We start from the raw sequence: 22,306 nt of genomic DNA, 5'->3' as shown, positions 1-22,306 counted from the left end.
GATTGAATTTTAGTGAAATAATTATTCAGTGGACGTGATGATGTCAGGATTTAAGAGTGACGACAATTTTTTTGATTGATTGTTTCGCCTTTTTTTCATAACGTCTGGCAAACTTTGTTCTCACGCAAGTATCGATTAATTAACAAAATGTAATTCAGTTTTTAATGCATTTCAGAGCCGTCAAATAACTTGAGTGATCAATGTTTGACCAGGGTGTAGTTTCATGTCTAAATGTGATAATATTAAACAAGAGCTAGGCCAGTTTCTTGCTCAAGCCATTCTGAGGCCAGTATAGCACTCAAGATTACTAGCATTTAGTAACATATCTTGAGAAACTGATTGTTGCCTTTAGTACATATGATTTTGAATTAGCCTAAGCTTATAGTTATCACGATGTTTACCACCTTTTGTGCCTTAGATTTTCGCCTTATTCTGCTGATATTAGTAATGAGAATATTCATATCACGTCGATTAGTGTCAAGACTTGTCTTACAAGTCTTCATGTCTAGGCTTTCAAACGACGAGAATTATTGAATTAACTAAGTCTTGAACTAAGCTGTGGAATGCTCACTCTACTGAGATTCGGGTTGAGGTAAAATTTTCAAATTTTCTCGCAATAAAGTTTATTTGGAGCAGAAATAGTGAACCATGACGCTTTGAACTTTATAGAATAATAAATTTAATATGTAATTTCATTTGTGTTTGGAGTACTTTCAATTAAATTCTGAATGTGCAAACTTACGGTGGCTTTATAAAGTACATGTTAACTCAAGTATAAACTTTCTTTGGACCGTTTACGGAATTGGGTCTATCGTTAGGCGGCTAGATTACTACAGATCTGAGTAACTAATCAAGTCGCCGACATGCATAATAAACTTCGTTTCATTTAATTTTGATGTGATAATTCTTCAAATTACGCGAAGGTGACGAAGCAATGAATGAGAATTAAAAAAAAAAACACAAATGGTTTTCTCAATGTGTTAAGAAAGCATAAAATAAGCTCAAAGTCGAACTTCATGATTCAAAGATTCGAAAGCTGATGACTATAAGTTCCACATATTCTGCACGTAACCGAGGTGGATTAAACATATATACAGAAATTACTTTAGTGACCGCTCGCAGTCGATATTTTTCTCCTCGGAGCATGTGCGTTCGGTTCTCAGATGGTGGTTTAACTTTTTCCTAAATGAAGTCCAACGAGGTTACGTTTTTCCATGCAATTTCCAGTTTAATGCCCGTCATGTTAGCATCGACACTTTGCTTTAGGCGGACATTACCAGGTCTTGCTGAGCGATGGACTGACCAGCTGGTATGGCGTGATCATGCGTAATGTTGTGAAGGTGACGCCTTAAAGCAGTTTACAGTATCGTTTATTAAACCCAAATTTAGAGAGAAATGCAACTTGTAAATATTCAACTCACCCAACAAAACAGAATGTTGCAGGGGCACGGCATTTAGACACACGTACTTGCGCTAATGCTTCCATCTCGCAGTGTGTTTCATGCAACGATCATGACCTCGTATGTGTGTAATAATTCTCGCGTTACATGATAAGTTTAGTAAAGAAAAGTGTTTCAACGTATCCCTCACTCACTCAGTCAACGAATTGCCGTCCTCGGATTAATGTTGAATTCACACCAATATTTCTGCGTCATTTAGTACTGCCTCCTGAAATCAACGTCTCCTCTTGCCGAGTGTTTACAAGCAAACACATTCTCTTGTCTTCTTACCAATACAATACATGCAGCCTAAATAGGGTGCTGGACATCCCACACATCTGTTCTTCACCCACATAGAGCCTACTTATTTGAAGGGAACATCGCGCACATCTGTATTTCACACATGCACCGCTGTTCTTCACACGCGCACAACCAACATGTATATGCACTGAAGATCGCGCGCGAATGTTAATTATTCAGTTTATATCGTCGAGACCGCGGCGTTCATGGCCGGGATGGCCCAGTACGCGGTCGCTGAGGCAGCCCCGCGCTACAGACCTGATGGAGTTGTCGGGCATACCGAGGTAGTCCATCTGTAGGAAATACGCTGCAGGTGTAAACGTTCCATATTGGATGCATGCACTATTATTATTCTCATATTCTCGTCATTTTGAATAAATAAATAGAAACTGATCTATGAGTATAGTGTTTGTCGCAACCACTTATACAAAGTGACGTTCTTCATTCAAAACTCGTTCACTCTTCATTGCTGCATTAGATTGGCGAGGTGACATAGATGAAGATCACAAAAATTGAAGCAGCGATTTAGCAGTTCGAGACCCGAAACCAGTAGCAAAAATTGCGGTCAAAATCGGCAAGGTGGCCGGTCGATTGAGAACCGGCATCAGACCACCATGGCCTGATCAACGCTAACTCCACTATATTATCATTTATTGTCGGTCTACGTACGGTAATTTAAATTTCAAATGTTAGCCTTCTCAATTATTTGACAGAACCCAAACAACGAACGTCAACGAATGTACGCCGTCAACATCGAGCATGGTATTTTACGCCTAAAAATATCAAGCACTGAATCCTTAAAGATTTACATTGATTTATTTATTGTACGTCCTAAATATCAAATCTGGTATCTCACATAATGTGCTTGCTTTTAACCCAGCGGATTCTTAACCACATAAAGTGGTTTTAGTCGCTGTGTGGATAAAGCATGGTATCTTACTTTGTCGTAATATGCGAAGTCAAGATGGATGTCATTGTTGGTGCTGTGACGGTATGGGTACACGCACACGTTCGCCCCAGTGTAGTGGAGGCCGCTGTTGTTGGCAAGAGTCGAGCAATGAACTCGATACCAGAATCACGAAGCTCAATTAGTAATTTTGGGTCAAATTATGAACAAACTGAAGGCAGATGTTGTTTAATGAATTCGAACTAACGGTTGGATGTACATGAACGTGTTTCTTTCGACACGTCACTTAGAGTAATAAGCTATTTGTGAAATTGCATGGCTCACGTGTAGAACGTCCAAGGCGATTGTCCAGTTACGACGAGAGACGAGACGTCCATGTCCAGGTCACCCACGTCGGACGCGTTTGTGTTGCCTCTGAACTCCTTCCCTCTGTAGATAGTGTCTTCGTACAGGTTGTAGTAGTTGTCGTTGAGGCCGTATGGACTTCCTGCGTACCTAAGGGACGACGTCTTCGAAAAAATACGGCTTTTATATTTTTCTTCGAAAAAACGGCTGAAATTTTGGTGGAAATAAAGTTCATGATACACTTGAAAACGATACAACACGAAAATTTGGAACCGTGAAAATAACTCCGAAACAATCTCAAGCTCAGAAAGTTCAGTAGTTGTGAGATGGACAGCTGGAGTCCAATCCGTAGAGATGAGGGCTGATGTCGGGCCAATCCATGAAGACGATGCTGGTAGGTTCCTCAAGCCCAGTGCGAGTGACGGTCTCGTTGAGTTACGTCAAGTGTTGCAAATCGACCAACTACATCTCAAGATCCGCGATGAATTCAACAGGCTCTGTGACACCCTAGACATCGTCACTCTCACTGTGATGGAGGAACCCAACAGCATCGTGACCAAGCAGTGGCCCGACATCAACCTACCGACGGTAGCTGAGGCTCTCATTTCTACTTAATTATTGGACTCCAGCTATTCATCTCAAAATTACCACATTTTCTAAGCTTTGAGATTGTCTCGGAGTTATTTTCACGGTTTCAAATTTTCGTGCTGTATCATGTTTACGTGTGTCATGTACTAATTTCCACCAAAATTTCAGTATTCAATGTTTTCTTTAACTTGAAATGAATGTTCTAAAATTCGAAACGTCGTTTAAAAATACAAATTACTTCTTAAAATCTGGACTTTCTTAAACAAAATTCATGTGAAAAAATGTTGAACTCTGAAAATTTAAATCAATTAATTCTCAGCTCATTAAGCACCAATGTTTAAACAAGCTAATTCGGCCTCTAATACTAATTACTGAGAAAGGTGTGTATAACAAATGTATAACAAAGAAGACTAGTTGCAGAAATTGCACTTATCTGAGCGAGCTTCGCTCCGCTCTGTGTTTCTCACATTGCAAGCCGTGCCCATACTTGCACACCAGCTCGCTGCCATGTATCGGCAAACAACCGACCAAGCGTGGTCCAGGTCGTAGTCCGCAGTGTCGTAGAGCATCCAGCTGAGGATCAGTTATTGTATTTGTAAATTATACGTATTCTCTATGAGTGAAAACAAAAATGAAAACAAAAATCATAATGACGTTTACTGAATGTGATACAATAGGAGCAGATGTAGTTCGCGTCGTAAATATGGTTCCGTCCAAGATCGCGTCGATTCAGAAAGAACACACTGTACATATTTGGGCCAAAGATAAAAAGAACAATTGAACGGAATACACTGTGTGTGATCGATGTAGCAGAGCACACGGTGAGCATTCGAGATAGAAAGCACACTGAGAGCACTCGAGATAGCGTACACTGTGAGCACTCGAGATAGAGAGCACACTGTGAGCACTCAAGATAGAGAGCACACTGTGAGCACTCGAGGTAAATTGTTTTTAAATCTATGCAATTTGGTCGTTAGAACATAACCGTGGGTCGAGGTGCTTAATGCGAAGTAGCACATGTTTCACAGAGATATCAGACACCGGGGGACATTCGGTCTTCCCGCGAGTCATTTAACTAAACAATAACCTTTCCTTCTTACTCACTGTCATCCAGATTGCTCGTGCGAGTTAATGTAGGAAGATTAAAGATAACATACAACAACCAAGGTACTTTGATTTTACATAAATAGACATTTTTGCAGTGTACGGATAATTCAAATGAAGCCTCACAATGTAAAACTTAAGAAATTGTGCATTCAAATTAAGGAGAAGATCAAATGAACTTGTTATTCATGGAAGCCATCACTATATGTCCAAGACTAGAGTGGGAGCAATAATTGTTCGCAGGGCGCTACGGATTCTATCCATTGCATGCTCGGAGCGGGGGCAACCTCTTAGAGACTTATTTAACAGGCATTCTGCTTCAGACAATTCTGATTGTAAGTGCACGAAATTAAAAAAAAAATGAACCTAATTGTCGTCGAAAACAATTTGGAATATTTTTATGAACAACCTCTGCAGGTGTATCGCTTAGGTGAATGTAGATAAATGTTCTGATTTCGCTCACATTCCAACACCACAGGCGCTCTGGATTGTGTTGTCCATCTGCACGACACTGAGGTCGGGCGTGTAGTCGGTGAACTGGTAGTGGACGCCGGTGTAGTTGGGGCCGGCGTAACCTGTCACGTACCGGAAATCATCCGCCCCTACAGCCCCTGTAAAGTAGTAGGCCACATTGACATGATAGACAATTATTATCATCATTTATGTAACACCGTTCACTGTTCGGTGGACATTCCCAGGCGAAACCACTGACTACCATACCTCGTCTTAAAAATTCCTGTGAGACGGAGGGGTATAACATCTGACGAGCAGTATGAAGTAGCAATTAATAGTCAAAAGTCTCCATTGCGTCTATATTTGATTCTGACACAAAAGCGACACAGAAAGTTATCCATCGTCAAGTTACTTATGAACTTCAATTCTTCCTAAACGAAATAATTCCAAAATCCAGATTATTTCTCTCCCGAAGACACTTGCTTAGAATGTTTATTCAAATCCGCGTCGCTAAATGATCTCCAAATTCGATTTGAAGGGGGGAACCGTAAACCTATTATACTAATTATTAGCGTAATTATAATTATTAGCGTAATTATTAGCGTAATAATAATAATAATAAAAGTTCTAACGAAGAAAACCGTCAATGACGACCTAAAAAAAATTTAATCGACTTTTATAGTGTTAAAATAAAGATAACTAAAAAATTCATAATTATGCATGGGGTGAGCCTTGTGTTACCTCTTTCACTTAGCGTAGCTGCAGCGAAGAGAAGTAAACAACCCCAAAATATCAGAGTCGTCATGATGAACTTATAACAAAATAGGCAAGCGAACACTTAATTAAGAGCTTTAAGAGTTTGTGCAATTTTTGGCTGGCAAATCACCCTAATGAAACGAACTGTTTAAATAGGGAATCTGATGTGCAGGTAGCAATCTTTACAAATGTCGCAGTTCTCACGAGCAGCGAGATAAGCAAGCGGTCTCCAGGAAATTAGGATATATCATTAGGAGCCTAAACGCATGATAGTTGATAACTTGCAGTGACATCAATTGTCAGCAAGAGGCTTAAAAGTTATAATTTTCGCATCGGTTGTTATGTAAATATTTATGCTATGTAAGATATTTTGAACAGAGGTTTCTAGAATATCGTGATATTGAATCGCTGATGCATCGCTTAATATTTTTAAAATATAAATTAAAATTTTTATTATTATACAGTCATGAGATTTTATTTATACTCTTATATTGGATATGTATTGGTGAGAAGCATTCACATTCTGTATGCAAATTAAAATTTTTATTTAGTAGCCGTCGACAGCAGCAACAGCCCACTCGATGTTCTGCCTGAGACACGTGTACGCACTGCGTGTCCACGAGCACGTAGGGATGTGTACACAAGCCTCTGCATGAGTACATGAATTGATGCAGAGAACAACAGTCTGGATACCAGTGCATAAAAAAATATATGGAAACAATCATGCTCATGGTGTATTTTTGAATTAGCCCATATAATAAATAAAAACCAATTTTGCAAACTTTTTCAGCATAAATGATACTTCTAAAAATGATTTATCACGGAAGCGTCAATTTATAATTTGTCCAAGAAACAAAAAAAATGTGAGCTATAATTTGTGTAAAAAATTCGGCAGATCTGTGTCGGTTTGGGTCACCTAAATACCTCTTAATGTCTGTACGGTTTACAACAACTATACACTCAATAAATAATTGGGTTGAGATGACCCACTTTGTTGTGTAATTGATTTCTACAAAATTTTTACGTTTTTTTAACAATATATACCAATTTCTTGGTCATCCTGGTTTAGAAATGCCTTTAATCCTTCTCTATCTAACCCACTTATTTCTCTGAATGTTCATCATGGGCAGGTGGCTCTAGAATGTAGCTATTAATAGAATATTTTTAATTGTTTATCAACTAAATAATGAGTCTTTCAACATTGACCTATAGGAGCCACGGCGGCAGCCATGAGCCACATTTGGCGGCTATATATAGGCACTATTGGGCGTCTATATAGCCACTGCGCCACATGCGACATAACCCTAACAAAATTTAGAGCTGAGGGCGGCTCTGAATTAGGGAACGCCTAGGACTCGGGAGCATAGTAAATCAGCTTCTCTATGTCAGCTTTTTGGTCTACATTCAAATCCCAAGTCAGACAGCTACGAGAGCCTGTTGTATCAACTCTGAGGCGTGTACATGTATCAACTCTGAGGCGTGTACATGTATCAACTCTGAGGCGTGTACGTGTATCAACTCTGAGGCGTGTACATGTATCAACTCTGTCACTAATTTCAAAGAGGGTGGATTTCTTAGCTCGCTTGTACCCTCTTGTGTAGACAACCCCGAGAGCAAAATAACTTAGGAGCACAACCTGAACTGCTTTTTACCTTTTGTGTTCAAAACTTATATTTTGCGTAGTTTACCGGTTACGGAATTAACAACCTTCACATCACGTTAGTATGTATTTCCGGCTATCGCACTTAAATGTCCATTAATCGCCTTGTAACAATTAGAGAGGTCGACATGTTTCCGTCCATTCTATTTCTATCCATAAAATCGATTTCTGAAATAAAATACATACTTCAATAGCCATGTAATCCTGATTACTGCCATAAAAATGAAAGTAGAGAGTAAAATATCGTATGTTTGGGCCAGTCGCATAATATGGGCCAATCCCATGTCAATCGCAACGATTTATTCATCATAAATGACCCTGCCCATGAATAATTTAGGGCAAATAAATGATTTTTGTCAAATGAGGTTTTTTGGACTGCGGGAAGAATCAAATTAAATTAAAATCTTCTGGATAAAATTTACAGCTAACTATACAGAATATAATTCCTTGTAGATTTACGCGATTTCTCAACAGAAGCGAAATTTTTTATTCAAAAATTCCAGTTCAACTTCTGTTTCGTTGATCGCCTTCAACATTTTATGCACCATTCATTGGCGAGTGAATTTGCTGAATTGAAAAAAACATTTCAGAACTTAGAAGATATTCATTTCGATGCATATAAATGTATATATGAACGTTGAAAATAAATAGATATTACTCTCTATGTTATTTTACTTATAATCTGTAATGCAATTCTTACACGGTTATACGGCGATGAAAGTTGACAGCGCTTTCGAACAAGAAACACGACCACCCCACACGAGCTCTGGTCACACAGTAGGGCCCTAGTTACATGCCTTACTTTCTTAACCGCAATTAATAACTTCTGTATTCATGAGAACGTATAAACTATTCGTGCGATCGCAGAAGGTGGCCGAAATGTTCCTTAAATGGCTACCGAAAATTTAACGGTTAACTGGCCTTCTCGCAAAGACCTCGCGTGTCTGCATATTATGTTATGCATGAAATGAGTCATTAACAAAACAAACTTGAAAACCTTGTTCGGTGCCCTGCAATAAAGCGGGAGTTAGATCGTTAGATATTGATTTATAAGTAATTTCCAATGTACGAATATATGATATTCTCCCATGTCAAGTCTAACGGAGAACCAGGTCATGCGCTGGGCTCTGGACTGCGAGGCTTCTGCATAAGCGCCCGAGTTTGCTTACATTTAATACGTCTACGTCGCTTTCAAATCGGTATGTTGTACATAGTCTTCCAATTAATAGTTTATTAGCGAAAATTTTATTCTAAAAAAAGGTTAATTGACTATAAAACAGCGTTAACTTCCTGTAGAATCAGCCGAACGCAAGTAAAAAATATTAGTTGAAAAATCATTCTTTACATTCTACCTGCCTCATTTTATTCTGAAGACCTTTAACAAATTGATATTATGCGCAGTTGGCAGTATTTTGGTGGAGTATTACAGAGGGATATTCTGGAGGGGGTCCTATACAGTTGTATTCTTCAATGGTGTTCAGGGGTGTATCAATTTTCTTGTAAATCCCTCCTTCTGGGGGTGTTCTAAAGGGATTTCCTGGAGGTGTCTATCATAAGCGTATTCTAGAGGTGTAATCTGTTTCGGTATCCTAGAAGGGTATCTCTATGGGTAGTCAAACGCAGCATTTTAAACGGGAGGTCTGTTCCACTAAAATCTCCCCATTAGCCTATACCGCCTCATGCTGATCATCGCGTTGAATCAATAGACTTCAATACACTTTAATAGTTCCCTCTTGAGAGAATTTAGTCAGTTACGGCAGCTTATAGTCTTCTGAATATGTCGAGCGCGCCTACAAAGAAGTGATATGAGTTATAAATATGAATGAAGTGGCAGAGCGTTTCAGTGCTGCACCTTTGAGACTGCGATGATTTAACGCTCCAAGTCATGAATCGCTTCGCTCAATATCGCCATAGAAATTCAATTTTAATTCAAATTTTAAGCAAATTTCAGATAATTTGAATTCGTTTCTTCTACTACCATTCTAGTCTGGAAAAAATTAAATGTTCACTGCAGTTATAAACTAAAATATCTTTTGCCTTAAGACCTCTGAAATCGGTCCTTATATACATGCATATATACTTTTTCTTCCATTACAATTTACGCGCAGGTGACACGTGCGTTCTCAACGACCTTTGCACGAAGATACTCGCCTTGAGGGGAGGAGGGAGGAGCGCGCAGGGGGAGATGACCTCCATGCAGCGACGGAGCGTGGCTGTGAGAGGGGAGCGTTGGTTCGGTGAGTTGTCACTCACACGCGATGTCCAAGGAGAGTAAATATCTTTACCTCGCTTGAGATATGGTGAGTATTGACTTACCTTACGATGACCACAATGAGTAAAACTTAATATACGCTTCAGATACGGTTAATTTTGACTAGCCCCCGCGATGTCCACCGAGAGTAAATATCTGTACCTCGCTTGAGAAATGCTGAGTTCTGACGCGCCCCGCGGTGTCCACCGAGAGTAACTATCTTTACTACGCTTCAGATATGGTGAGTTTTGACTCACCCCCGCGCTGTCCACCGAGAGTAACTATCTTTACCACGCTTCATATATGGTGAGTTTTGACTCACCCCCGCGATGTCTACTATGGATAACTATCTTTACCACGTTGTAGACATCAATAAAATCAATCACCTCTCATAAATTTTAGTGTAAAGGTTTAAAAAAAACATCAGCTAGACACCCAATGGCCTTTCACATGGGAAATTACCACAAAAGTGACAGTTAATATGAATGTGGCCCTGCGGGTTCATCGCACTTTGTTCCGTAATACAATGGAAAAAATTAATTGTAATTTTCATAGTTTAGCACGTGTAGTACGTATGTGCTTTTGTTATACTTAATCGTACTCTAATTTTATAACCTTCTCCGTAGTAAAAATTTCTCAGCAGTGTGTATTGAAATCAAAATATTAAATCAAAATAAAAAATACATAGTCGATTTACTTCCTCAACGTTTGTCTAACAGATGGACATGCTCGGTCTGCCCGACAACTCCATCAGGTCTGTAGCGCGGGGCTGCCTGCAGCGAGCGCGTGCTGGGCCATCCCAGAACTGAACGCCGCGGTCAAGACGCCACTAACTGAACAGTTTAGAGTGAACACATGTGCGTGTTATTCGCCGACCATGTAGAATGTATATGTATGATTGTGATGAATATAAGAGCGTTATGTTCAGTGCGCATAAGTGGGTTTTTGCATCATGGTCAAATGAGCGTGATGTTCCCTTAACGCATGCAGATTGTATTTATGCGAACAACAAATGTTCGTCCGGAACACTGTTAACAAATAAAGAGTGCATACATAGTTCAAATGAGCTGGTATTCACACAGTCAGTTATCCGTATAAAATTAATGACCTTGATCCCTGCAAGTGGGAGGAATTTCCAGACAGCTGGTGTGTAGTGAGGGCAACGCGAGGGCTGACCTTTAGGTAACTCGAAGCTGTCGCTAGGAGGTGTCTTCTAGATAAGCTTATCTCGCGCGACGCCTGCATATATAAGGACTCACAATTCGCGTCAAATGTTTTTTGTAACCGTCACACAAATGCGGTCTGCTGCTAGCTCTGCAGACGTAGGTGACGGCCCTGGCCGTTGGCTGGCGGGTCGAAAAATGACGGCCGCTCGAAACCTCGAGTTATTCATACAACTACGACCCCGATATATGAGCGAAAAAACAACAAGTAACTGTCAGGATTTTGTCATATTTTTACAGTCAGCATCGAAATTACGGCTGCGGCCTAGCCGTGAAACAACGCGAGCGACGAGGCTTTCAACAATTAAAGAGCTGGCAGTGTTTACATACGACTACATAAGTATCGAGAACTGCGCAGCAATTTTTATCCGTGCGTTAATAGTCAGCAGTGGTACGATAACGAGTTGGGGTACAATTACCGACGGTAAAAACGAATGCCATATATAATGTATCCTCTAAAACTAAATAAAAAATGTATCCTCTAGACTCTATAGTAATTATTTCCCCTTTATTCCAGTAATACAGACGCTCTGTATGATGTGGTCCATCTGCACTACTGAGGTCGGGCCGTACTCGGCAAGCTGGTAGTGGTGACCGGTGAAGTTTAGGCCGGCTTAACCTGTTACCGGAACTCACCCGCTCCTACAGCTCCTGCAAAGAGAAAAATAATCACCAATCACACTAATAAAAACTTGTCATTACTAATCAATGTTGAAGTAGTGCGATCATTAATGTTTAAATTAGAGGAGAGAATCTGACTTCCAAGTTGTGAGCACTGAATTATTGAATACGATTCTGAAAAGCAAAACCTATTAAGCTTGAAAATAAAGATTACTTCAAACGTAGAAGCTAGAGTATGTTACCTTTTCTTCTTAGAGTGATTACAGAGACAATAATATACGTTTGAAAATTACTTTTTAAAGACAACACTTCTAAAGAATCCAGTGTTTCCAAGGTTACAGATGTACAATGAATTTCTAATTTTATTTTTTAATATTAAAAAAAATAATTTTTTAATTTTTTTAATATATAATTTTTTTTTTCAAAATCAGGAATTTAAAAGTAAAGAAAATAGCCAAAAAGTTCACCATTTCTTATAAGAGAAAACGTTTCGGAGTCCAGTTCCCCTAATTATTTTTCATTCTGTCAATTGATTCATGCATTGCTTCCAACTTCACATAACTGTGAAAAATTTCATATCAATTGGACAGGTAAAAGTGTGTCAAATAATAATTATAAGATTTGTAGGTGACCAAATCATTTTTTCTCCAACTTTACGCAAGTGTGCAAAATTTCAGATTGATAGGATAAGTAGAAGTGTATTAAATTTTGATTACAAGATTTGTAGCAGACTGACAAACAGACAAACAAGAAGTGTGAAGTTAAAGAGAAGTGTTGTAAAATTTTTTTTATTCCTAAAATTATTTTATTTTGTCATTTGATTCATGCATTGTCTCCAACTTTACGCAAGTGTACAAAATTTCAGACCGATAGGATAAGTAGAAGAATGGTAAATATTGATTATAATATTTGTAGCAGACTGACAAACAGACAAACAAGAAGTGAAGTTAAAGAGAAGTGTTGTAAAAAATTTTTTTTTATTCTTAAAATTATTTTATTTTGTCATTTGATTCATGCATTGTCTCCAACTTTACGCAAGTGTGCAAAATTTCAGATCGATAGGATAAGTAGAAGTATGTTAAATATTGATTATAAGATTTGTAGCAGACAGACAAACAAACAAACAGACAAGAAGTGAAGTTAAAGAGAAGTGTTGTAAAAACTAGAAAATAGGCATTTGCAAATACATCATTTTGAATAGTCCTAGCGAGAGAAGCGAAGACTGGAAGTTTCGAGGCCCTTTATATGCAGATGACATTAACGTCATGTTAAAATAAGACTTGGTGGAGTAACTTGGAAATAAGAGATTAACAGTGCAGATATCTCAATTCCCATGAGAAGCGAGATAATCGAGCGCGGCATTATGTTATGGATAGTAATCATAATTTTACCTCAGTATGATGCTCGATCAATTTACAAGTATATTTTTATGTAACTGAAAACTAGCTATGTAAGAAATCTGGAGTCAACACTTATCGTCAAAACCGCGAATAAACCACAACCGGTCGGTCGAATGAAGACCACGAAGGGGGTTGCTTGTCGTATAGGGTGGGCACTCATAATTATTTATGTAGGTTGCTGTTTGTCCCTTAAAGACGCCTTCTACCAGGTGCGTTCAAAAATTATTTCACAACTTTACATGAGGTCATATAGTAAAAATTTGGTGCTATGCGTCCTGCAATATCAGCAAAAATTATGTAAAAATCATAAAAGTGATGCATTTCCGGCTTTCGTTAGCATTTGGTGTTATACGAATTATGGAACCCAATCTGGTGAACAATTTTTTGTGATATCTCTCCTCGAGAGGAGCGAAGACTGGAAGATTCGAGGCCCTTTAACAAAGATTCCGCTGACATTAACGTCATGTTAATAATAGACTTGGTGGAGTGTCTTGGACATAAGAGATTAACAGTAAAGATATCACAATTCCCACGAGTTGCGAGATAATCGAGCGCGGCATTATGTTATGGATAGTAATCACAAGCTTACCTCAGTATGATGCTCGATCAATTTACAAGTATATTTTTATGCAACTGAAAACTAGATATGGAAGGAATCTTGAGTCACCATTTATCGTCAGAACCACGACTAAACCACAACCGGTCGGTCGAATGAAGACCATGAAGTTGTTGCTTATTTAATTGTGGTATAGGTATAGGGCAGGCACTCATAATTATTTGTCTAGGTACCTGTTTGTCCCTTAAGCACGCCTTCTACCAGGTGCGTTCTAAAATTATTTCACAACTTTACAATAGGTCATTTAGTAAAAATCAGGTGCAATGCGTCCTGCAATCTAAGCAAAAAATCATGTAAAAATTCTAAAAGTGATGCATTTGCGGCTTTCGTTAGTATATGGTGATATACGAATTATGATACCGAATCCTGTCACAAATTTTTAGTGATACCTCTCTCTTCACTGCAGTGATGCCACTCCTTATTATCTACTCGTGAGAAGTATGACATCTGCGCAGATTGCCGCCTTTTCTCATGACACTCACCGTAGTACGATTTAATGCTTCGCCTGAACCTTTGTCTTTTGCTTCGCCTGAACCTTCGAAACTTTTGCTTCGTCTGGCCTTCGAAACTTCCAACGATCCATAGTTTGTATTGAAACAATATCAAAATGAATTTCATAGAGTTCTGGTGTTTTTTCGCTTCTATCACTTCAAGCAATCTGAATGAAAAAGGTAACACAATTAGGTTTCTATTTTCTACCCTGGTAGATTTTTGCCTTCAAGAATACACTACAGAGATGTGATCAATCCATGTCAATGTTTTCTCTCCTCTAGTTTCACCGATGAAGATTTTTGATGAAAATTAATCATAGTCTGCGGACGTGTGGTAGTTTCTCTCAATTGCAGGAGTTGCAGGAGCTGGTGATTTCCGGTACCTGACAGGTAACGCCGGCCACAACTAAACCGGCGCCCACTACCAGTTCACGGAGTACATGCCTGACCTCAGCGTCGTGCAGATGGACAACACCAACGAGAGCGGCTGTGGTTTTGGATTGTGAGTGCAATCCGTACATTCGATCCCACTTGATTACTTTTTATACGACTTGTTATTAGATGTTATGAGTACATAAGTGTCACCATAGATATTGGCGATGCACTCGCATAGGTCGTTAAGAGATATTCGTTGAGATAGAATTCCAAGATATTAGGAATCATTGCTGGATTTCAATGTGTTTTACGTTTGAGACCTCCTCAGTTCACGAAAAACATTATAGGGCAAAATGCAGTAGAATCATTGCGTCATCGGAAACTTGCAGCAAACTGTTCAGCAGCCACGCCCACCGGCTTCAGGCAAACTAAGTCATTTTTAGCGCATTTTCTCATGAAAAAATGCAATATTGAGCTCGTCCGTCCGTCTGTCTGTCCGTGACTTCGCGTTTTCGTCGACGAGAAAATGCGCTCTCTGTCACTCACTGCAGTGAGTACTGAGTTATATTTTTAAGCTTTCCGGTCGCTTATAATTATTGGTGGGTCAATGGTCTCTCGCCATATAAATTCCAATGCAATCCTGGAAGTGGAAATATCCTGGATGCGCCCCCCAACAGCCCCTATATACAATATTCCCACCCGATAAGTGTCCTGGATACGCGCCCCAACAGCGTCTATATGTACAATATCCATGGAGCTCGTAGATATTTCTATCGAATTTTCTGGAGTGGAAGAATTATAATTTGGTTTGGAAATACATGATGTTCCGAAGTGGACGTATTGTGTTACCGCGGTCATTTAGGTTCATTGTAGCGACAAAAACTAAAACGGCCAGGGGCCATACTTTCAAAACTCGCTAAGTGAACGTAAGTACTTACGCTCTATTTTCTTGTCCATGATTGGTGAAGTTTGCTAGAAAGTCCGCCAATGACTGGCTGATGAACTTACGATCTCCTAACCTTTTTGTGAAAGTATAGGCCTAGAAGATCAGAAACGTCATCATGAAATTGTTCCAATACTGACAAGCTAATACTTGGAGTTGGAAAGCGTAACCACAAGAGACCACGAATCATTTGATGATCACTGTTGTATCTTCTGATTCAAAAAAACTTAATATATGTGTAATTTTTCAAGTTATTTCTTGATTCACCGTCATGCTGGTAGTTCCTTACATAAAGTAGGTAAAGCTATCAGAGGCTTAAGGAAATAAAGGCTTGAAATGCGATCCCCGACACATAGGACAGGAACCACAAAAAAGGCATAGCCAACATGGAAGGTAATGCATTATGGCTTCAAATCAAGAGACTCGCGTCGCGCTATTGCCCGATCTTCCTGGAGAATATCAAGGCATAGGTCATGTAATTAATTGTGTTATTCCTAATGTACACCGCAGGTTAGCAACGGGCTGAGGCCAAAGTTATGAGAACAGTCTGCAATATCCGCACATGTCATAATTCTCACGGTTCGCGTGGTGATCAAACGGACCGCAGGGAATTGGGAAACGTCTCCGGGAAACTGTTTATTGCTTCATGTGTCATCTTCTGAAGCTTATAGAAGAATGATATGCAAACGGTTTTCTATAATTATTTCCCTTTCATTCTTCCTCATTCACTCTAGCAATACCAACTATTTGATTCCTTATCTGGCTACACTTCAGTTTTAAATCTGAACCGTTGAAACATAACATTATAACTACGATCTCAAAGGGATTTTAATGAAATTTCTTCGAGAGCATTTTCCACCGTGGTTACATCTATCTTATACTGTTAGGGAAGGGTCGCCTGCCGAAGACAACCACTGCCCTGCATGTAATGGACCATCATGATTCCTGCCTTCCGGAACGTAGCCTTCAATACCACTGGACAACCATATCTAGGCCGTGCGTCGAATAAATTAACCAGCCCTCTGTCGAACGGCCACCCGTCGAAGGACGATAAATTTTGGAACAGAACTATGCTATCTGAAACCTAACCTCAGATGCGGTGAACGGAAAATTACGTAATTTAACGATGTCAGGAAGTCATATTCGATCCGCGGTCTGTGGTGCACAGCATGTTTTACGCAAGGCCGGAGGAGGACAAAGCCGAGTGGTTCACGGCTGATTGGTGGATGTCCGGAGAGATCCAAGGCGTTCGATTCAGGGCTTATTGGTGCACAAAATTGGTGGTGCACGGCTGCACTCCCTTAGGGAAACTTTCATGTAAGAAATATTTTTTTAAATTTATCAGTAGTTCAATTGAATTTTGATGCTCAGTAAAAGGTAAACATAAATTTTCCGTAATTTTAAACGCTATGCTGGGTGTTTGCAACTAAAAAAAATTGTAATTTAAATTTTGCTTGTGTCGACATGACGGAATGTTCAAATGCACAAACAGAAAAATGTAACGTTCATCTCTTCCAAGTTACTTATAAGATTGGCTAATGCATGTAAACTAGCTTGAGTTGGTAGGCAAGTTGGAAGTCATGAGTTTGGATATAAGGTGCTCCTCATACAAACTTCTTGCTTTATAAGCATATAAGACAAGAGTTTGGTCCAGATAGAAGGTTTTTTTGTAAGTTGAAACCTTTTTCGGATAAATCACTCACAGATACGACACCAGCAAGAACTGTCCGGTTAAATAATGCATGACAACCGGTAAGTGTAAGTTGTCTATTAATAATGATGTCATGTAATGCCTTAAGGGACCGATCCGTGAAACTACTGGTAATAACTTTATTAGGCTACCGAAGAACTTCGATTAGATAATTGAGAAGACAACGATCTCACGTCTCTTCGGTATCGCATTGGGGAAAAGTTCTGCCAATCATCATTCTTACATCATTATCTCTGCTACACATTGATGTCACTCAATCATCTACTCGTGCGAAGTATAACATTTGCCACTACTCGCCACTTCTCAAGACACTCAACTGGTAAGATTTAAACGCATCGCCAGACCAGAGCCTTTGCAGTCGCTCCTCGAAACGTTCAAAGTTTGGTATTTTGTCTTGAAAGAAGATCAAAATGAATTTCCTAGTTTTCTTGGGCCATTTAGTTTTTGTCACTTCAATCATTCGATCCGAGAAAGGTAACACAACCTAGTATTCATTAACGTTTCTATGCATTCCTTGATCGATTTTACCTTCCAGAATACACTCAAAAATGTGTTCAATTTGTGCAATCAGTTTCTCTTCACAAATTAAATCATTAAGATCGTCGATAAATAATGGTCATCGGTCACAGACGTTATGTGAGTTTCTTCCCCAGCAGGGGTTGCAGGAGCAGATGATTTCCGGTACCTGACAGGTTACGCTGGCCTCAACCAAACCGGCGCCCACTACCAGTTCACGGAGTACATGCCCGACCTCAGCGTCGTGCAGATGGACAACACCATCGAGAGCTCATGTGGTGTTGGATAGTGAGTGAAGTCAATAAATTTGGTCACAGTACCTCACTTATTTTACCAATTCCTCCTGGATATTAATTAATAGAACTAAGTGACACGAAAGATGTTCACATAGGTTGTCGAGAAAGAAATTCACTCGCGAAAGAACACTTGCATAGGTCATTGAAAAAGATACTTAAAGTTGTTGACGGATATAAAAATATTTTAAGTTTTAGACATCCGTAATTCATGAAAAATAATGAGACTACAAAAGAATCTGCGTCTTATTAGTGCAGAAGAATCTGAAACTTTTACCGGTAGGCAACGTTCCAGATATCAAATAGTAAGCAACCTGTTTGACAGTTGCTACAATCTCAGGCAAGCTAGATCATTTTCAAGTTTTCTGGCTGTTCATTATTGATGATGGGTCAATGTACTCTCGTCATCTAACTTCTAATCCAATCCCGGCAGTCGTGATAGTGCCTAAATAATCAGGAGGTGTATTTTGGTATGTGCTTTAGATTCGGTTTTGTCCTTGTGTTTTGAATTAACCTGAACCTCCATGGTTGAATTTTTTCCCAGTATGTTTATTCATAGCAAAGCAAAAGAAACAGAAAATAATATAGTGGATCTCAGAAAAATATAATAGTCATCACAATCTAGTGGAATTAAACCGTCTCGTAAAACTATTTGCGTAAACAAGCTATACCGTAGCATAAAAACAGAATGTTGCTGACTGACCGGGTTGACATGATCCCGTTGAGAGATCCAAGTTCCGGATTTTCATCCCTGCAAACAAAAAAAAAAAAAAAACATTGTCTGAATGTCAGAAATCAGTTCACTCATTCGAGCACAAAATTTCAGCTGGCTGCTCTATGACGAAGTGGACTACGACCCGCTCACCAATGAAACTGAATGCCATTTTCGGCCATACGAGTGCGGAAATTGGAGCCCTCAGTGCCAAAACATGGTAAGTAAAACTGATATAGAAGTTTCCCAAATGTAATCATACTATGGGTTTTCAAGTTTTTCTATGGTTATCAGATTTTGGAGCATGACTTGGTATGGATTTCTCGTGAACAGAAACAAATACCCCACGGAATTATTCCAAAGAATCATTATGTTTATATATTGACAATTCCCTTAAATTTTCCATTATAAAAATGAACATAATTTCCATACAGAGGTTTGAGGCAAATTCTGTTTCATTAGACTTATTTACACTCAGGTATCGTCGCTGAGGTACGCAGGAAGTCCGTACGGCCTCAACGACGACTACTACAACCTGTACGAGGGGACGATCTTCCGGGGTAAGGAGTTCAGGGGCAACACAAACGCCGCTGACTTGGGGGACCTGGACATGGCCGTGTCGTCTCTCATCGTGACCGGACAGTCGGCATGGACGTTCTACACGTTAGTCGTGGCAATATGCAGCGATGATAGTATGCTTTTGAGGCAATATCTATACTTTGCTTAGACACTCCCCGATCAATTTAAACAATGTCGTTTTAAAAGTTCGTGATGCGTAAAGTATTGATAAATGATACACTCAACTCTAAGAATTTGTATTTTAACATAGTTCGATTCTTTCTTTTCATGTCAAAGGACAGCATGTGATAGTGTCAAGTTCTGAAGTCAGATCAAGCCTTGTTGACTCCAGAACTTGACACTATCACATGCCTATGAAACACCTAGCATGCCTATAAAACACCAGTCACACATTTTTATCTCAGTAAAGCTAACTACGGTAGTATTCGACTTATATAACCACAATCTAAACCTTGCCATGTGAGGAGACCAGCAGTGAACAGAAAGCTCACAGCGGTGCCGAAGCTTAATTTAGCGCAAATTTTCAGCTATCTTTGATGATCAGAATGATCTCTATTAAACCACTCGACCTGTCCACGTCATAGCTTACTCTATGTTGATCCACTAACAAAATTTGGAACCAACAGCGACGTGAACTTAACGGGATCCGACGTGTGCGTGTACGCGGATGAACATTATACTTACGGTACCATCGATTTGGACTACGCACTTGTCCAAGATGTAAGTTATCATGATCTAGTTAACGATGTAAGATACTATATCAACTTCCTACAGTTTTATATATGCTTTCAATGCGACCACTCTGTGAAAAACGTGAAAAAGCGCCTCTATCGATTGTCCGTTACTTTACTCTAATATCTTGAGCACCGTTCTTATTTAGTTACTGAGTAAATAACGATCGAATTTATCGAGCGTTTGCTTATACATTTTCTAGGAATCTTGCGAAACGAGGAAATGCTCACATTTACGATTCGATACCATACCTCCATACTTTGAAACAACAAATCAATTACTAAATACGCATTATAAAACCTGAAGCACTCAATAGTGTGCAATAGTGTTCATTATAATACGATCTGTTGCATCAGATCATTTTATAATGGATCTCTTGCACCAGAGTTCTGTATGGCACGGTCATGCATATCTCTGGTGCAACAGATCCACGCTCCTCTCTACAGATGGAAAAGCTCGGTCTGCCCGACAACTCCATCAGGTCTGTGGCGCGGGGCTGCCTCAGCGACCGCGTGCTGGGCCAACCCGGCGGTGAACGCCGCAGTCAAGACGCCAGCAACTGAACAGATGCGCGTGATGTTCAATGCACGCGTGTTGTTTACATGTAGTTGATTAGAATACGCGCCAAAAGTATAGCGTAAGCATGTCTGTTGCATCGGTATACTAGTGTTGTGGAAAGGTAATGCGTCTTGATGATCCACTTAAATGTGTCAACTGAACTTCTTTGAATATGGGAATATTATCCACTCACTTGCTCCCTTGTGTGGCGGCATTGACTCACCTTCGAGATTCAAGACTAGGTCATTGAGTTCCAAGTGGGTCATAAATGACGTTCATTCATGGTCAAGCAGCTGACTCATCCATGTTTATTATTCTGACCCACTCGATTATCTGCGTCTGAGCTTCTTACCTGCTATCTCGTTTGATTGCGCGTTCATCTAATTGCAATTAATTCACAAATTGTTTTTTGCATTACTTTCTTAATATTTGAAATTGCAATGTAAACGATGCATATTCGAGCTTTATAGTATATATGACGTACCGTTGTTCCATTTTCAGGTTTTCAGAGAGTTTCAGAATTACGATTTAAGTGCTCACCAGAATAATTATTATTTGCCGAATTTTGTTTCTTTCAAACCCTTGTGCAGTTGTAGATATAGATGAGAGTGTATTGGTAGGAGCCGTTCGTTAATGAAAACCCAGTTTATAGGATTAAAGAACTAGACCCAGGCTCAGCTTATATTCAAACAAGAAATAGGCAATACTATGCAAAACAGGAGCCAAAGTTTAGAGTCAACTTCAGCGAGGCTCAAACTCAGTGATACTCCATGAGAGGAGAAACGGTGTAGAGATTAATTTTCAATTTCCCAGCCGAGAGTAACTTCTACCAACTTTTAACTCGTAATATCAACAACCACATTTCTGTCACTGCGGTTAATATAAGCAATTCATTTTTCGAGTAACTGATGACTGCATGGTCTGCGGTTGGTCGTTTGAGCTCACCAAGCAAGGCATTCAGCACACGTACTGGTTGATATTACAACGTGCAAGAGGCTGTGCTCGTAGGATGCTGCTGCCAACACCATCAGACCTCAGTTGGCGACTGTGAAGGATCCTGCACAGGTTTGGAGCGTGCTAAAGGCAACGAGAAAACTAAGAGAATCCGCCGAGTTAAAGTCAAATTTTGTAAAGAACTATTCCACCCTTTTGGGGAGAGCGAATTTTCGTAGGAAATGGCTGGAGAGAATCAGGGAAGAAAAGCACGGGAAATCAGGTCAACCACTCGCGAGAAGTCAAGACAACACCGGCCGCTCACGGTCAGTCAGAGGAGCTGGAAAACAATTAATCAAGAGGAGTTATGTCCGCAGATCCAGCCCTGTAATTAAATAGTGCAAGACGCAAAGACATACATCTAAGTAGATGTGCACTAAAAGTTTTGAAATGTATCTGCACGAACTCGGATTCCGATTTGAACAAAAAAAGTGGACTGTTCACTGTGATCGCAAACGTGTGTATGAACATTATTTGAATTACTGAAACACTCCCTAAAATCACGGTGGAAAATTGTACCGGTTGAATTACAGTTGCCAGGTTTTAATTGTTTTCATAACTTACATGAGGAGCAGTGAAGTGGAGGTGCAGATCTGTGGGTTAGAAATTTTTATGCGGCCCAGCAAGTTAAGTTATCTGCAGACCACCAATCAACATGAGAATATGTTAGGTGCGAACTTTCTCTAAAGGCACGAATAGCCTACTCATAGGCGTCGTGTATAGATCACCAAACAGTTCCT

The 22,306-nt window shown here is 39.6% G+C and overlaps 2 protein-coding genes across 3 annotated transcripts; one reads left to right on the top strand and one right to left on the bottom strand.

Moving 5' to 3' along the window:
* Window positions 1-248: 248 nt before the first annotated feature.
* Window positions 249-6,022, bottom strand: LOC108665173. The gene is made up of 6 exons (XM_018151901.2): window positions 5,878-6,022; window positions 5,147-5,294; window positions 4,047-4,152; window positions 2,971-3,155; window positions 2,680-2,773; window positions 249-2,032 (listed from the first exon to the last, which is right to left on the bottom strand). Exons 1-6 carry the CDS (start codon window positions 5,939-5,941, stop codon window positions 1,916-1,918), a joined length of 714 nt encoding a protein of 237 aa, XP_018007390.1. The 5' UTR covers window positions 5,942-6,022; the 3' UTR covers window positions 249-1,915.
* An 11,471-nt stretch (window positions 6,023-17,493) lies between these two features.
* LOC108665176 lies at window positions 17,494-21,137 on the top strand. 2 transcript variants are annotated; one of them, XM_018151904.2, is made up of 6 exons: window positions 17,494-17,657; window positions 17,840-17,987; window positions 18,819-18,924; window positions 19,183-19,367; window positions 19,910-20,003; window positions 20,462-21,137. In XM_018151904.2, the coding sequence occupies exons 1-6, from the start codon at window positions 17,594-17,596 to the stop codon at window positions 20,576-20,578; spliced, it is 714 nt and encodes a 237-aa protein (XP_018007393.1). In that variant the 5' UTR covers window positions 17,494-17,593; the 3' UTR covers window positions 20,579-21,137. The 2 variants fall into 2 exon arrangements, with proteins under 2 accessions (XP_018007393.1, XP_018007392.1); XM_018151903.2 differs by having other exon boundaries at window positions 17,837-17,987.
* Window positions 21,138-22,306: the final 1,169 nt, after the last annotated feature.

This window comes from Hyalella azteca, unplaced genomic scaffold (genome assembly GCF_000764305.2).
Source record: "Hyalella azteca isolate HAZT.00-mixed unplaced genomic scaffold, Hazt_2.0.2 contig9044, whole genome shotgun sequence".
Taxonomy (NCBI): domain Eukaryota; kingdom Metazoa; phylum Arthropoda; class Malacostraca; order Amphipoda; family Hyalellidae; genus Hyalella; species Hyalella azteca.
This window is presented reverse-complemented; position numbering and strand designations above follow the sequence as displayed.

Coding starts and splice junctions, on each gene's coding strand:
- LOC108665173 (XM_018151901.2), bottom strand. CDS start 5,941: ATGACGACTCTGATATTTTGGGGTTGTTTACTTCTCTTCGCTGCAGCT. Junction 5,295..5,877: donor AGCTACGCTAAGTGAAAGAG/GTAACACAAGGC, acceptor ACTACTTTACAG/GGGCTGTAGGGGCGGATGAT. Junction 2,774..2,970: donor TCGCCTTGGACGTTCTACAC/GTGAGCCATGCA, acceptor TGCCAACAACAG/CGGCCTCCACTACACTGGGG.
- LOC108665176 (XM_018151903.2), top strand. CDS start 17,594: ATGAATTTCCTAGTTTTCTTGGGCCATTTAGTTTTTGTCACTTCAATC. Junction 18,925..19,182: donor GCCCTCAGTGCCAAAACATG/GTAAGTAAAACT, acceptor ATTTACACTCAG/GTATCGTCGCTGAGGTACGC. Junction 20,004..20,461: donor ACTACGCACTTGTCCAAGAT/GTAAGTTATCAT, acceptor TCCTCTCTACAG/ATGGAAAAGCTCGGTCTGCC.